The sequence below is a fragment of the Bubalus kerabau genome, chromosome 2 (genome assembly GCF_029407905.1).
Source record: "Bubalus kerabau isolate K-KA32 ecotype Philippines breed swamp buffalo chromosome 2, PCC_UOA_SB_1v2, whole genome shotgun sequence".
Lineage (NCBI taxonomy): Eukaryota > Metazoa > Chordata > Mammalia > Artiodactyla > Bovidae > Bubalus > Bubalus kerabau.
In genome coordinates this window covers 88,030,521-88,043,072 of record NC_073625.1, presented here as the reverse complement: position 1 = coordinate 88,043,072, position 12,552 = coordinate 88,030,521, and the positions used below count along the sequence as shown (strand labels likewise).

The 12,552-nt window shown below is 35.0% G+C and overlaps 1 protein-coding gene across 1 annotated transcript in view; it reads right to left on the bottom strand.

The window, feature by feature from the left end:
* The window catches only part of EPHA6 (EPH receptor A6), a 1,024,550-nt gene that overhangs the window by 378,012 nt on the left and 633,986 nt on the right, over nucleotides 1–12,552 (bottom strand). The window contains exon 6 of the mRNA XM_055567870.1: nucleotides 8,948–9,072. Coding sequence (XP_055423845.1) covers nucleotides 8,948–9,072 — 125 coding nt within the window. The remainder of the gene's footprint in view (nucleotides 1–8,947; nucleotides 9,073–12,552) is intronic.

The window sequence follows — 12,552 nt, the reverse complement described above, 5'->3', positions numbered from 1 at the left end:
TTGTCAGACACGACTTGGCAGCTGAACAACAACAATGTCTTCTTTGGCGAAATGTCTGTTTAGGTCTTCAGCCCATTGTTTGATTGCATATTTTGTTTTTCCGATATTGAGTTACATGAAGCGCTTTTATATTTTGGAGATTAATCCTCTGTCAGTTATTTCATTTGCAATTATTTTCTCCCATTCTGAGGGTTGTCTTTTCATCTTGCCATGATGGAGAACAGTATGGAGATGTCTTTAAAAACTAGGAATAAAACTACCATATGACTGAGCAATCCCACTATGGGGTATATGCCCTAAGAAAATCACAATTGTAAAGACATATGTTCATTGCAGCACTATTTACAATAGTTAGTACATGGAAGCACCCAAGAGGTCCATCAACAGATCAACGGATAAAGAACTTGTGGTATATATATGTATATCTATCTATCTATCTATATATGATGGAATATTACTCTGCCTTAAAAATGAACAAATTTGAATCAATTCTAGTGAGGTGGATGAACCTAGGGCCTGTTATACAGAGTGAATAAATCAGAAAGAGAAAAATAAATATCATATATTAACACACACATAGGGAACCTAGAAAAATGGTACTGATGAATCTATTCACAGGGGAGGAATAGAGACACAGACATAGAGATGAGACATGTGGACATGGTGGGGGAAGGGGAGGGTGGGACAAATTGAGAGAGTAACATTGAAACATATACAATTACCATTTGTAAAACAGTTAGCCAGCGGGAATTTTCTGTATGACACAGGGAGTTCGACCCAGTGCTCTGTGACAACCTAAAGGGGTGGGGTGGGGTCAGAGGCGGGAGGGAGGTTCAAGAGGTGGGGACATATGCATACCTATAGCTGATTCATGTCGATGTATAAGAATTTCCAGAACTTCAAACTAGATAACACAACATTGTAAAGCAGTTATCCTTGAATTAAAAATAAATGTTTTAAAAATACCTGGCCTAAAATTGGCCAACTACCATCGTCTATGAATGATCATTTATGTGCCTTTCTGATTGCTAAGGATATGAATATGGACAAAAGAAATCCCTGCCTCGTGAGTTTCAGTTCAGTTCAGTCACCCAGTCATGTCCGACTCTTTCAGACGCCATGAACTGCAGCATGTCAGGCTTCCCTGTCTATTACCAACTCCAGAAGCTTGCTCAAACTCATGTCCATTGAGTTGGTGATGCCATCCAACTATCTCATTCTCTGTCATTCCCTTCTCCTCCTCCCTTCAATCTTTCCCAGCATCAGGGTCTTTTCCAGTGAATCAGTTCTTCACATGATGTGGCCAAAGTATTGGAGTTTCAGCTTCAGCATCAGTCCTTCCAATGAGTATTCAGGATTGATTTCCTTTAGGATTGACTGGTTTGATCTCCTTGCTGTCCACAGGACTCTTAAGAGTCTTCTCCAACACCCCAGTTCAAAAGCATCATTTCTTCTGCACTCAGAGCTTTCTTTATGGTCCAACTCTCACATCTATATATGACTACTGGAAAAACCATAGCTGTAATTATATAGACATTTGTCGGTAAAGTAATGTCTCTACTTTTTAATATGTTGTCCAGGTTTGTCATGCTTTTCTTCCAAGGAGCAAGCGTCTTTTAATTTCATGGCTGCAGTCACCATCCACAGTGATTTTGGGGCCCGAGAAAATAAAGTCTCTCACTGTTTCCATTTTCTCCCCATCTATTTGCCGTAAAGTGATGGCACTGGATGCCATGATCTTAGTTTTTTGAATGTTGAGTTTTAAGCCTGCTTTTTCACTCTCCTCTTTCACTTTTATAAAGTGGCTCTTTAGTTCCTCTTCACTTTCTTCCTTAAGGATGGTGTCATTTGCATATTAAAGGTTATTGATATTTCTCCCTGCAAGTTTGATCCAGCTTGTGCTTCATCCAGCCTGGCATTTCACATGATGTATTCTGCATTTAAGTTAAATAAGCAGGGTGACAATATACAGCATTGACGTATTCCTTTCCCAATTTGGAACCAGTCCGTTGTTCCATGTCCAGTTCTAACTGTTGCTTCTTGACCTGCATGCAGATATCTCAGGAGGCAGGTAAGGTGGTCTGAAGATTTCTTAAGAATCTTCCACAGTTGTGATCCACACAGTCAAAGGCTTTAGTGTAGTCAATGAAGCAGAAGTAAAAGTTTTACTGGAATCTGCTTGCTTTCTCTCGTTCCTCTACCTTTTCTAAGGTGTATATATATATATATATACACACACACACACATATATATATATATAACTGACTAATCAAGTCTGTCTTTGATAAATATAATAAAAGAACAAAGAAGCAAGATAGAGAAAAGTACTATTATTGATAGAGAAAAAAGAAGAAACTTTAAGAATGTGAACACAAAGGATAAAGCAGAAAAAAAGAACAGAACTAATGGAAAGGTGTATTTGATATTCAATTAGAGTTTTGATATTTATTGACTGCAGGAGGGTCTGCAACATATTGAAGCTGGAGACTGAGGGGTTGGGAACAGATGAGGTCTTAGCTACATGGGAATAACTTTTTTAAGCCCAAGATTGAACTGCTCTCATCTGGAGTACCAAGTCTGAAAACTAAAATGTAGGTAACTTTTGCACCCTTGTAAAAGCTCTCCTGGACCAAAAACTGAGTATATCCACAGATGGTCAGTAAGCATATGAAAAGATGCTTGTCATTACTAATTATTAGAGAAATGCAAATCCCAACTACAATAAGGTACCATTACAGCAGTCCAAACGACCATCATTAAAAAGTCTACAGGACTTCCCTAGTGGTCCAGTCATTAAGAGTCTGCTTGTCAATGCAGGGGACATGGGTTCAATCCTTGGGTTAGGGAGGATTCCACATGCCACAGAGCAGCTAAGCACATTTGTCCAAACCACTGAAACCCACATGCTCTAGAGCTCATGTGCCACAACTACTGAGCCCGCGCACCCTAGAGCCCATGCTCCACACAAGAGAAGTCACTGCAATGAGAAGCCCGTGCACTGCAACTAGAGAAAAGCCCTCAACGATGAAGAGCCAGAACAGCAGAAAAAAAGAAAAAGTCTATGAATAAATGCTGGAGATGTGTTTAAAGGAATAGGAACCCTTCTACCCTGTTGGTAGGAATGTAAATTGTTGTAGCCATTATGGAGAATGACATGGAGGTTCCTTTAAACACCAAAAACAGAGCTACCATATGACCCAGCAATCTCATTCCTCAGCATACATCTGGACAAAACTATGAATAAAAAAGATACATGCTCCCTCATTGTTCACAGTTGCCCTATTCAAAATAGCCAAGGCATGGAAACAACCTAAATGTCCATTAACAGATAAAAAGATAAAGAAGATATAGTACATGTATACTATGGAACACTACTCAGCCACAAAAAAGAACAAAATAATGCCATTTGCAGCAACATAGATGCTACTGCAGGTTAGCATACTAAGTGAAGTAAGTCAGAAAGAGAAAGAAAATACCATATGATATCACTTATACATGGAATCTAAAATATGACACAAAGAACTGATCTATGAAGCAGACTCACAGACATAGAGAATAGACCTATGGTTGCCAAGGAAACATAGGGGAGGGATGGACTAGGAGTTTGGCTTAGTAGATGCAAACTACTACATATAGAATAGATGGACAACAAAGTCCTACTGTATAGCACAGGGGATTATAGTAAATGTCCAGGGATAGACCATAATGGAAAAGAATATTAAAAACTAATCCATAAGTATGTATAACTGAGTACCATGCTGTACATCAGAAATTAACACAACAGTTTAAATCAACTATACTTCACTTAAAAAAAAATAAAAAGATGACACAGTATATCCCAGTTAGCCTATCCCCAAATGCCAAGCCAACTCTGGGCTCTATACTTCTTTCCTTGTTCCTTCTCACTCTAAATGATATTGACTATGTGGCTATAGTAGAATAGATATTTTCTATTTTTTCTCTCCCTTGTTCTTTATCCTTTCTCCTATCTCTTGCTCCCTGCCTTCCACCCCATTTGGCAGTTCCTGGAAATAAGATCAGCTGCTTCATGAAGTATTATATAAAGCATGCATGTGTGTGATCAGTCACTCAGTCGTGTCCAGCTCTTCACAATCCCCTGGACGGTAGCCCACCAGGCTCCTCTGTCCATGGGATTCTCAAGGCCAGAATACTGGAGTGAGCTGCCATGCCTTTCTCCAGGGGATCTTCCTGATACAGGGGTTGAACCCACATCTGCTTGTCCCCTGCATTGGCAAGCAGATTCTTTACCACTGAACCACCTGGGAAGGCCATTATATAAAGCATGTATATCTAAGTTGATGTCATTTTTTTTAACAGTTTCCAGTATAAGTATGCTGTACTTTGAAGAAACATATTGTTAGTGAGTAAATATGAAATATAATTTTTTTGTGACTTATACTTGAATTTCTTCATTATTTTAAGTGCCTTTTCATATTTATAGTATATTCATGTAAGTTTAAAACACTTTTTAAGTATGAAAATGTGGCCAAGAATTTGGAGAGTATAATTAACTGAATAGAGAATATCTAATTAATTATAACCCACAAGCTATAGATTTTCTTCTCCATAGTCTGCTCATCTCACATACACACACACACACACACACACACACACACACACACACACATACAGACACAGAAGACAATCATAGCTAGGTTTTAATTTTTATATATAATTATGATGTGAAGATTATTGTTCCCTGTAGTGAGTTATTTTTAAAAATGTGCCTGTATATTTAACTTTAGCACACTTAAGTTATTTGAAAGATAGTATATCTATATAACTGTATAAACATAAACATAGTAGCATTTGAAAATAGCTAAAAATGGAAGAGATTATCTTTCTGAACCCTTATTTTATAGATGAGAAAACAGGAATAAGAAACTTAAGGTCTAAGTCAAACTTAAATGTCCAAACACTTAGACCAGTGCTTTTTTCTAAGCAAAGGTCACTGGTAACAATAATATGTGTTTGATCTCAGACATTTGTAGACACCTCACATTCTAAATCGCTTAGTTCAGTTCAGTTCAGTCACTCAGTCGTGTCCGACTCTTCGCGACCCCATGAACCACAGCACGCCAGGCCTCCCTATCCATCACCAACTTCTGGAGTTTACCCAAACTCATGTCCATTGAGTTGGTGATGCTATCTAACCATCTCATTCTCTGTCATCCCCTCCTCCTCCTGCCTTCAATCTTTCCCAACAACAGGGTCTTTTCAAATGAGTCAGCTCTTTGCATCAGGTGGCCAAAACACTGGAGTTTCAGCTTCAATATCAGTCCTTCCAATGAACACCCAGGACCGATTTCCTTTAGGATGGACTGGTTGGAAGTCACTTAACTTCTATTCTAATTTACAAAGTAATTCTCCTAACACAATGAGAACTTAAGACAGCACAGATTATTCAAAGAATGGTATAAATATTAATTATTTGTGTATTAATTAAGGTTAGCAATACAGTGTATCTTTGATTGAAAGGAAATGTAAAGTTTAAATGCCTAAATTGAAGATGGAGGCATCAATATTAAAGACTGTGGAGACTATGGATATCATGACAGGCTGAAGAGTAAAATTCTATCATAGCTCACTGAGCACTGAGGTGCCTTATCTATTACTTGGTGTGTCAGGAGATCTACTTGGATCACCTCTACCGGTTTCTGCTCCCATCCCCAGCTACTGTGTGTTTTGTTTTTAAAGGCTTATGCCTTCCATCTACTTTAGACACCAAAACTTGGGCTTGTGGAACCACAGTGGAGAACCAGAGCGCTTATGACTTTTTTCTGAATACCACATCTATATGTCCATTCAAAACCTGTTGTCAATGATTGATAAAGCCTGAGTATGGAAGCTCAGCTTCTTTGTCACCATAGAATGAACTCTGAGATGTAATTTAGACTCAAGACCTCTCCTTGCTCACTCTGAATTTGATTGACATCTTTCTCAGAATCCTGTTTCTCCGTTGTCTTACCAGTATTCCTAGGAGGTTTCTTAATTAATCACTTGTACAAAAATTCCCATCTCAGAGTTTGTCTTTAAGCAACTGGATCTAAGACAACTACTAAAGCTATTTAGAATCTACCCATTCTTCCATCCATCCATATATCCATTTATCCATCCATATTTATCTATATTTGCTAGCTTGCTCTCTCTTTCTTGCCTCCATCTATGTACTTCCATCCCTCATCCCATTCTAACAAAATAAATAACACCTAAAATGCATGTTTCCTTTCCATATTCTCTATATTAATATAATTATACAAAAATATAAATATATGGGGGAATAGGCTCATTCTCATATATTTGGGAATAACCCAAATAGGCTCATTTGCACCTGTTCTGCTTTGTATCTTATTCTTCTTACTGAAAATTATTTAGATTCCTAATAAAGAAAAATATTAGCAATTTTAACTAAGAGTTCTATTGTAAGTTACTCTACTGATAAGCTTTATAAAAATAATTCTTGGGAGGAGAAACTTATAGTAAGAATCTGCAGTCATAGTTGGGAAACATTTTGATGCTGTCAATCATTTTACATTCTCTCTGAGAGTTTGATATTCTAACATCTTGACTGGTTTCCAATATTTTATATATTTATATATGAAGACATTATAATTTTTATTTAGTTTATACATAATTCCTATGCTCTGATTCTATATTATATTATATATAGGCCAAATATTTCTCTAATGTTTCCTTAAATGATATTTAATACTGAATTCGTATACTCTCCATCCTTCAGTTCAGTTCAGTTCAGTCACTCAGTTGTGTCCGACTCTTTGAGACCCCATGAATTGCAGCACGCCAGGTCTCCCTGTCCATCACCAATTCCCGAAGTTCACTCAAACTCACGTCCATCGAGTCAGTGATGCCATCCAGCCATCTCATCCTCTGTCGTCCCCTTCACCTCCTGCCCCCAACCCCTCCCAGCATCAGAGTCTTTTCCAATGAGTCAACTCTTCGCATGAGGTGGCCAAAGTACTGGAGTTTCAGCTTTAGCCTCATTCCTTCCAAAGAACACCCAAGACTGATCTCCTTTAGAATGAGATCTGTTTATAATTAATCTTTACAACACACTAGAAGGGTTGGTATCTTTATTTTCCTTTTGTAAATGTGAAGTCTGATTAGGGAGATTAATAGACTTTTTCCTGACCACAAGCATTAGAGTCAAAGTCAGAACATGAATTAGGAATCCTTGGCTTCCAACTCCATGTTAAATTCATTAGCAATGGATCATTGCCATTTTCTTATAAAATAAACTCCTTTGTAATATTATTTATTCTATTATTAAAACATGGATATTATGTCAGTAGCCATCTCTGAGGATATTATTAATTTCTAAAGTTCCAATTGGATGAATATGGTTCTTTTCTTATAGAATCAGCACAATTTTTCTTTAACTGGAAATATTATGTTATTTTCATCTTCAGATATATAAAGCAAAAATGACTATAGAATAAGATTCATCTTCTGTGTACGAAATATTACCTTTATAATACAAGATAAATATTTTTATTCTGAAGATTTCCTTAAAAATGTGTACATTGCTTTTTAAATAAACTGAATTATTTGAGTATATGAAGATATATTTAAATTAATGGACAGAAAAATATATATATTCCTGTGACAGGATGCCATAGGTTGTAACATTTGGAAGGATAGACCAACAGGATTTCTGAGCACAAGCTGGCCAGGCCAATGTACAGAATCTATAATCTAATTAAACTGAGTAAATTCCTCCTTTCTTAGACTATGGATTTTTCCATGTCAGTTAATAATAATGATAGCTTTCATTGACCACATAATTCTGAAATTACTAAATATAATCATGCTACTGAGTTACTTCTCCCCTTTTCAAACTTACATTTGTTCAGAAGCAGTAGAATAGAAAAATATAGACTTTTATTTCTCTTCTTTTTTATACTGTTCATGGGGTTCTCAAGATAAAAATATGGAAGTGGTTTGCCATTCCCTTCTCCAGTGGACCACGTTTTGTCAGAACTCTCCACCATTTCTCTTTTTGCCCTGCGTTTCTTCATAGGGAAACTAAATTTATTTGTGATGTTCCTTTGATTCCAGTAAGTTATAGAAACACAACAAGTTCTTTCTTATTATAAGATACCACTGGGAATTATATAAATTTTTACATAATATTTTTAAATGTAATGCTCATTTTATCAATATTCTAGGTTAGTATCAGCCCAATGGGACATATTCTCAGAATTGACTCTATGTTCTGCCATAACATCTATAGCAATGATATCATAATGGTGAGTGAAAGGGAGAAAGCATAAAGAAAGTAGACTTGTGAATGTCATAAAACTAAGGAAGTATATAATTAGGGAAAATATAGTGATTGAGAATTTTAATGACAGAAATGGAAACTAAAGTTAAGAGTTGATTTATTAACTAGATTTATCTTGCTACCTTATAAAACAGCTGACCTGAATGGAAAGACAATTTTGAATTCATCAGCTATTTTCATTTATACCTTAAATAATACTTTGCAAATTTTAGCAGACTATAACTTTAAATTCATTGGAAAGGATATGGCCCACTGAACTTGTTTTAGATTATGGTAATTCCATTTTACTATTTTTTCTGAAGTGAGTTTTAGAAATAATGTTATATTCATTAAACTGTAAGCTGATGAATACAATCTCTCACTATATTGTAAAACTCAGAGAAAGTGAAGATAGAAATGTACATCCTGTGTCTTCTACCTTAATCTTACATAAAACAAGGCAAATTAATTAAGAAATTATAAGCACTATAGTATACTAGAGAATATTTAAAGACATAGTAGGTAAGAAGATAGGCCAAAAAGAACAGGTTTCAAAGTAAAATAATATTCTATAACAATATACTCAATATATATATGCATATATATGTATATGTACATTTTGAGGAAGCTCCAAATAAGACCTACTTTCTCATAGTACTTGATCTCGTAGTCCAGTATGGCTCCATTGGAAAAAGCAGGTGCTTGCCATGATAGGGCAATGCTATTTTGGGATGCCCAGTCCTTTCTTACCATACCTATCAGGGAAGGTGCTGAAAAGAAAGAAAATAACTAAGAATTAATTGGCAGGAATCATTCTCCACAATGCTTTCTTTAACATTTTGTCTCCCAAGGAAAACACAATTCTTGTTGAAGTGGACACCAATTATTGATGTCAGATTAATATGATAATCAGGATATACTTTATTCAATCCAAATAAAATATTAAAATTTATTTATACACTGATGGCTCAGTGGCAAAGAATTTTGCCTGCAGTACAGGAGCTGCAGGAGATGCAGGTTCAATCCCTGGGTTGGAAAGACCCCCTTTTGATCCCTGGGTTGGAAAGATCCCCTGGAGAATGGCATGGCAACTCACTCCAGCATTCTTGCCTAGAGAATCCTATGGACAGAGCAGCCTTGTGGGCTACAGTCCAGAGGGTCACAAAGAGTCATATACAACTGAAGCAACTTAGCTCACACGCATGCAGAAACAAATTAGGGAACAAAGGAAAAACTCAGATAGTCTAAGAATAAGGACTATAACTCATCATCTCTGATTCTGTTAGAGGACAACATTTTTCCTCAAACTGGCTTTGGTTTTGAGCTATAATATGAAGTATAATAGACTTGACTTCTATATTTTCTCAAAACTAAGACTACTATAGAAAATCCTCTGCAATTACATGATCATTTATAAGCTTTCTTTCTTTCAAGAGTTAGTACTTAATGAAATTTTAGTACTTTATAGAAGTTACATCGCAAACTTAACTACAGCATATTTTGGCTTCTCAAAGAGAGGATCATTTCTTTTGCAAGGTTTCTATGACTTCTGACTAAAGCTGAAATATTTAATTTATGAAGTTTATTTTGAATCATGTCTGTCTTCTTTTTTTATATAACATTATCTTAACAATCCAGTCCTAACCTAAAGTAATCTTGTATACAATGCAGGTTTTTTTATCTAACAAAATACCTCTCATCTTTAAATATTCAAATTACTTACAAAAGGAATTTTTACATAGAGAACTAAAATTCAGTCTTAAAAATACAAACTAAATATACTTAGATACCATTTCTCATCTTAAATTGGCAAAAAAATCCAAAAACTTGACACCAGGCTCTGTTGGCTAGACTGTGAGGAAAAGACTTTCATACACTGTTGGTGTAAATGCAAAATGGCATAATCTTTATAAAGGGAAATTTAACAATTTAAGGCAAATTATATGTTCATTTACACTTTGGCTTTGGGAATCTATTGAAAGATACACTGCACAAATATGAAGTGACATATTTACAAGACTACTCATTGAAATTTATTTGTAAAGCCTGGAAATAATTTAAATGCCCATCAATAAGGGACTGGTTTAAAAATCTATGCTACATTCGCCAGAGAATTATGAAACTGTAAAAAAGGAATTGTGACTATCTATAAATACTAGAATGAATTTACTTCAGGATTTACTTTTAAATGAAAAAAGTGAGGTGGAGAAAAATGTATGAAAAAAATGTCTAAGGATAAATTTAAGAATAATAACTAGTAACAATGGTTACTCTTAGAGGATGGGAGGCTAAGATGGTCACTACAGGGTTAGAAGAACATCATCTCTGAATATAAATAATAAAAAACAAATGAACACTGAAAGAGCAATCTCAAAAGATTAAAAGAAATAAATCTCTGTATTGAGTTGAAAGCATAGCTTCTGAGAGGAACTACTTAAAATGACATTAAATGACAGTTACTTAACCTACATCTCAATGGGACATATTCTAAGTATCAAAAAAAAAAAAACACTGCAAAATTATTGAACTGTTTTTAGTAATGATATTGCAAGTGGTATTACTGGTATTGTAATGCTGAATGTGTGTGTGTGTGTGCGCACGTGCGCACACACGTGTGTGTGTTTGTGTGTATTAAGAGACAAATCAAATGAATAATTACATTGGTGTTATTAAGAACTAGGATTTTTTTTTTCCTATGGGAAAATAGAGATACAGATGTCAGACCAATGAAGGTAAGTAAAAACCCTATCCTAGTAAACCTGAATTAGAAGTATGATTATGAACTCAAGTATCTTTCCAGTTCATTTTCAGAAATTTCCAGACCAATGAAGGTAAGTAAAAATGCTATACTAGTAAAATTGAATTAGTATATTATGAACTCATGTATCTTTCCAGTTCATTTTCAAAAATCCATTCACATGTACTAAATGCAGTTGAAAATAGGATTTGAAGAAACTGATTCTCTATGATCAAGATGAAATGTTTCTTTAGTTTCTAAGAGAGACTCAAGTATTAAATGTGGTAATTTACTTTCCAAAGTTGTTTTTGTATCTTAAGGATAAACTACTTTCTTAAATTTGTGAGAATGACAAAGTTGGTTCTCATAAGAAATTAAGTACTTTAGAAACTATATTTGAGACTCATTCCAGCTGCTTAATGACAGTATTATTGCTGTACTAAGATATTTTCTTAAAATGAGTGATAATTATAGAAATTGCTGAGAAATAGAAGAGTGTGTGCCATAAGCTAAAATAGAAATATATAAAATGGTAAATAAGAAAATGTTCTGACAATTCACTATGTATATTGAGTCATATTCACTACTAATAAACTACCGTTAGTCAATTAATGGTATTAATTCCTGCTGAAAAAAGCATTAATGTTCTTGGAATTATAGTATAATCATGAATTAAATAGTGCTTTATGGAAAAACTAAAACTTTAATGTGAATAATACAAATTAGAAGTTGACTAAAGTATATAAAAGTATATCAATTCATTACTAATTTGGAAAATGTCCTTTTCATGTATACAAATGTTACGGTTAATTTTCAGTTTAATGTACAATAACACAAAGCAGTATTACCAGTGTATTATATTTTGTTTCATAATTGCTTAGCACTCAAGTTCAAATGATACAAAACTTATAAGAAATTCAATTATGCCAACAGCATTTTAGAATGACTATTGGTTAAAATATGGGTACCATCTTTCCTATTTCCAGCTCTTCAATGGTTATTTAATTGTACAGACACATCATCTAAATTATATGAATCCTCTTCTATACTTTTGTAAAATAGAAAATTAAGAGAATCTATTCACTAACTGGAGAAGGCGATGGCACCCCACTCCAGTACTCTTGCCTGGAAAATCCCATGGATGGAGGAGCCTGGTAGGCTGTAGTCCATGGGGTCGCTAAGAGTCGGACATGACTGAGCGACTTCCCTTTCACTTTTCACTTTCATGCATTGGAGAGGGAAATGGCAACTCACTCCAGTGTTCTTGCCTGGAGAATCCCAGGGATGGGGGAGCCTGGTGGGCTTCCGTCTATGGGGTCACACAGAGTCGGATACGACTGAAGCGACTTAGCAGTATTCTCTAACTACATAGATTCTTCACTTATAAACGGACTTCAAGGTAAGATCTATATAAAATCTAAAATCTCTTCACTTTTGCACATTCCTTTCATATGTAAACATCTATGTTTTAAACAGTTGCTAAATATACATAATTCTAGATAATTCTATTTTA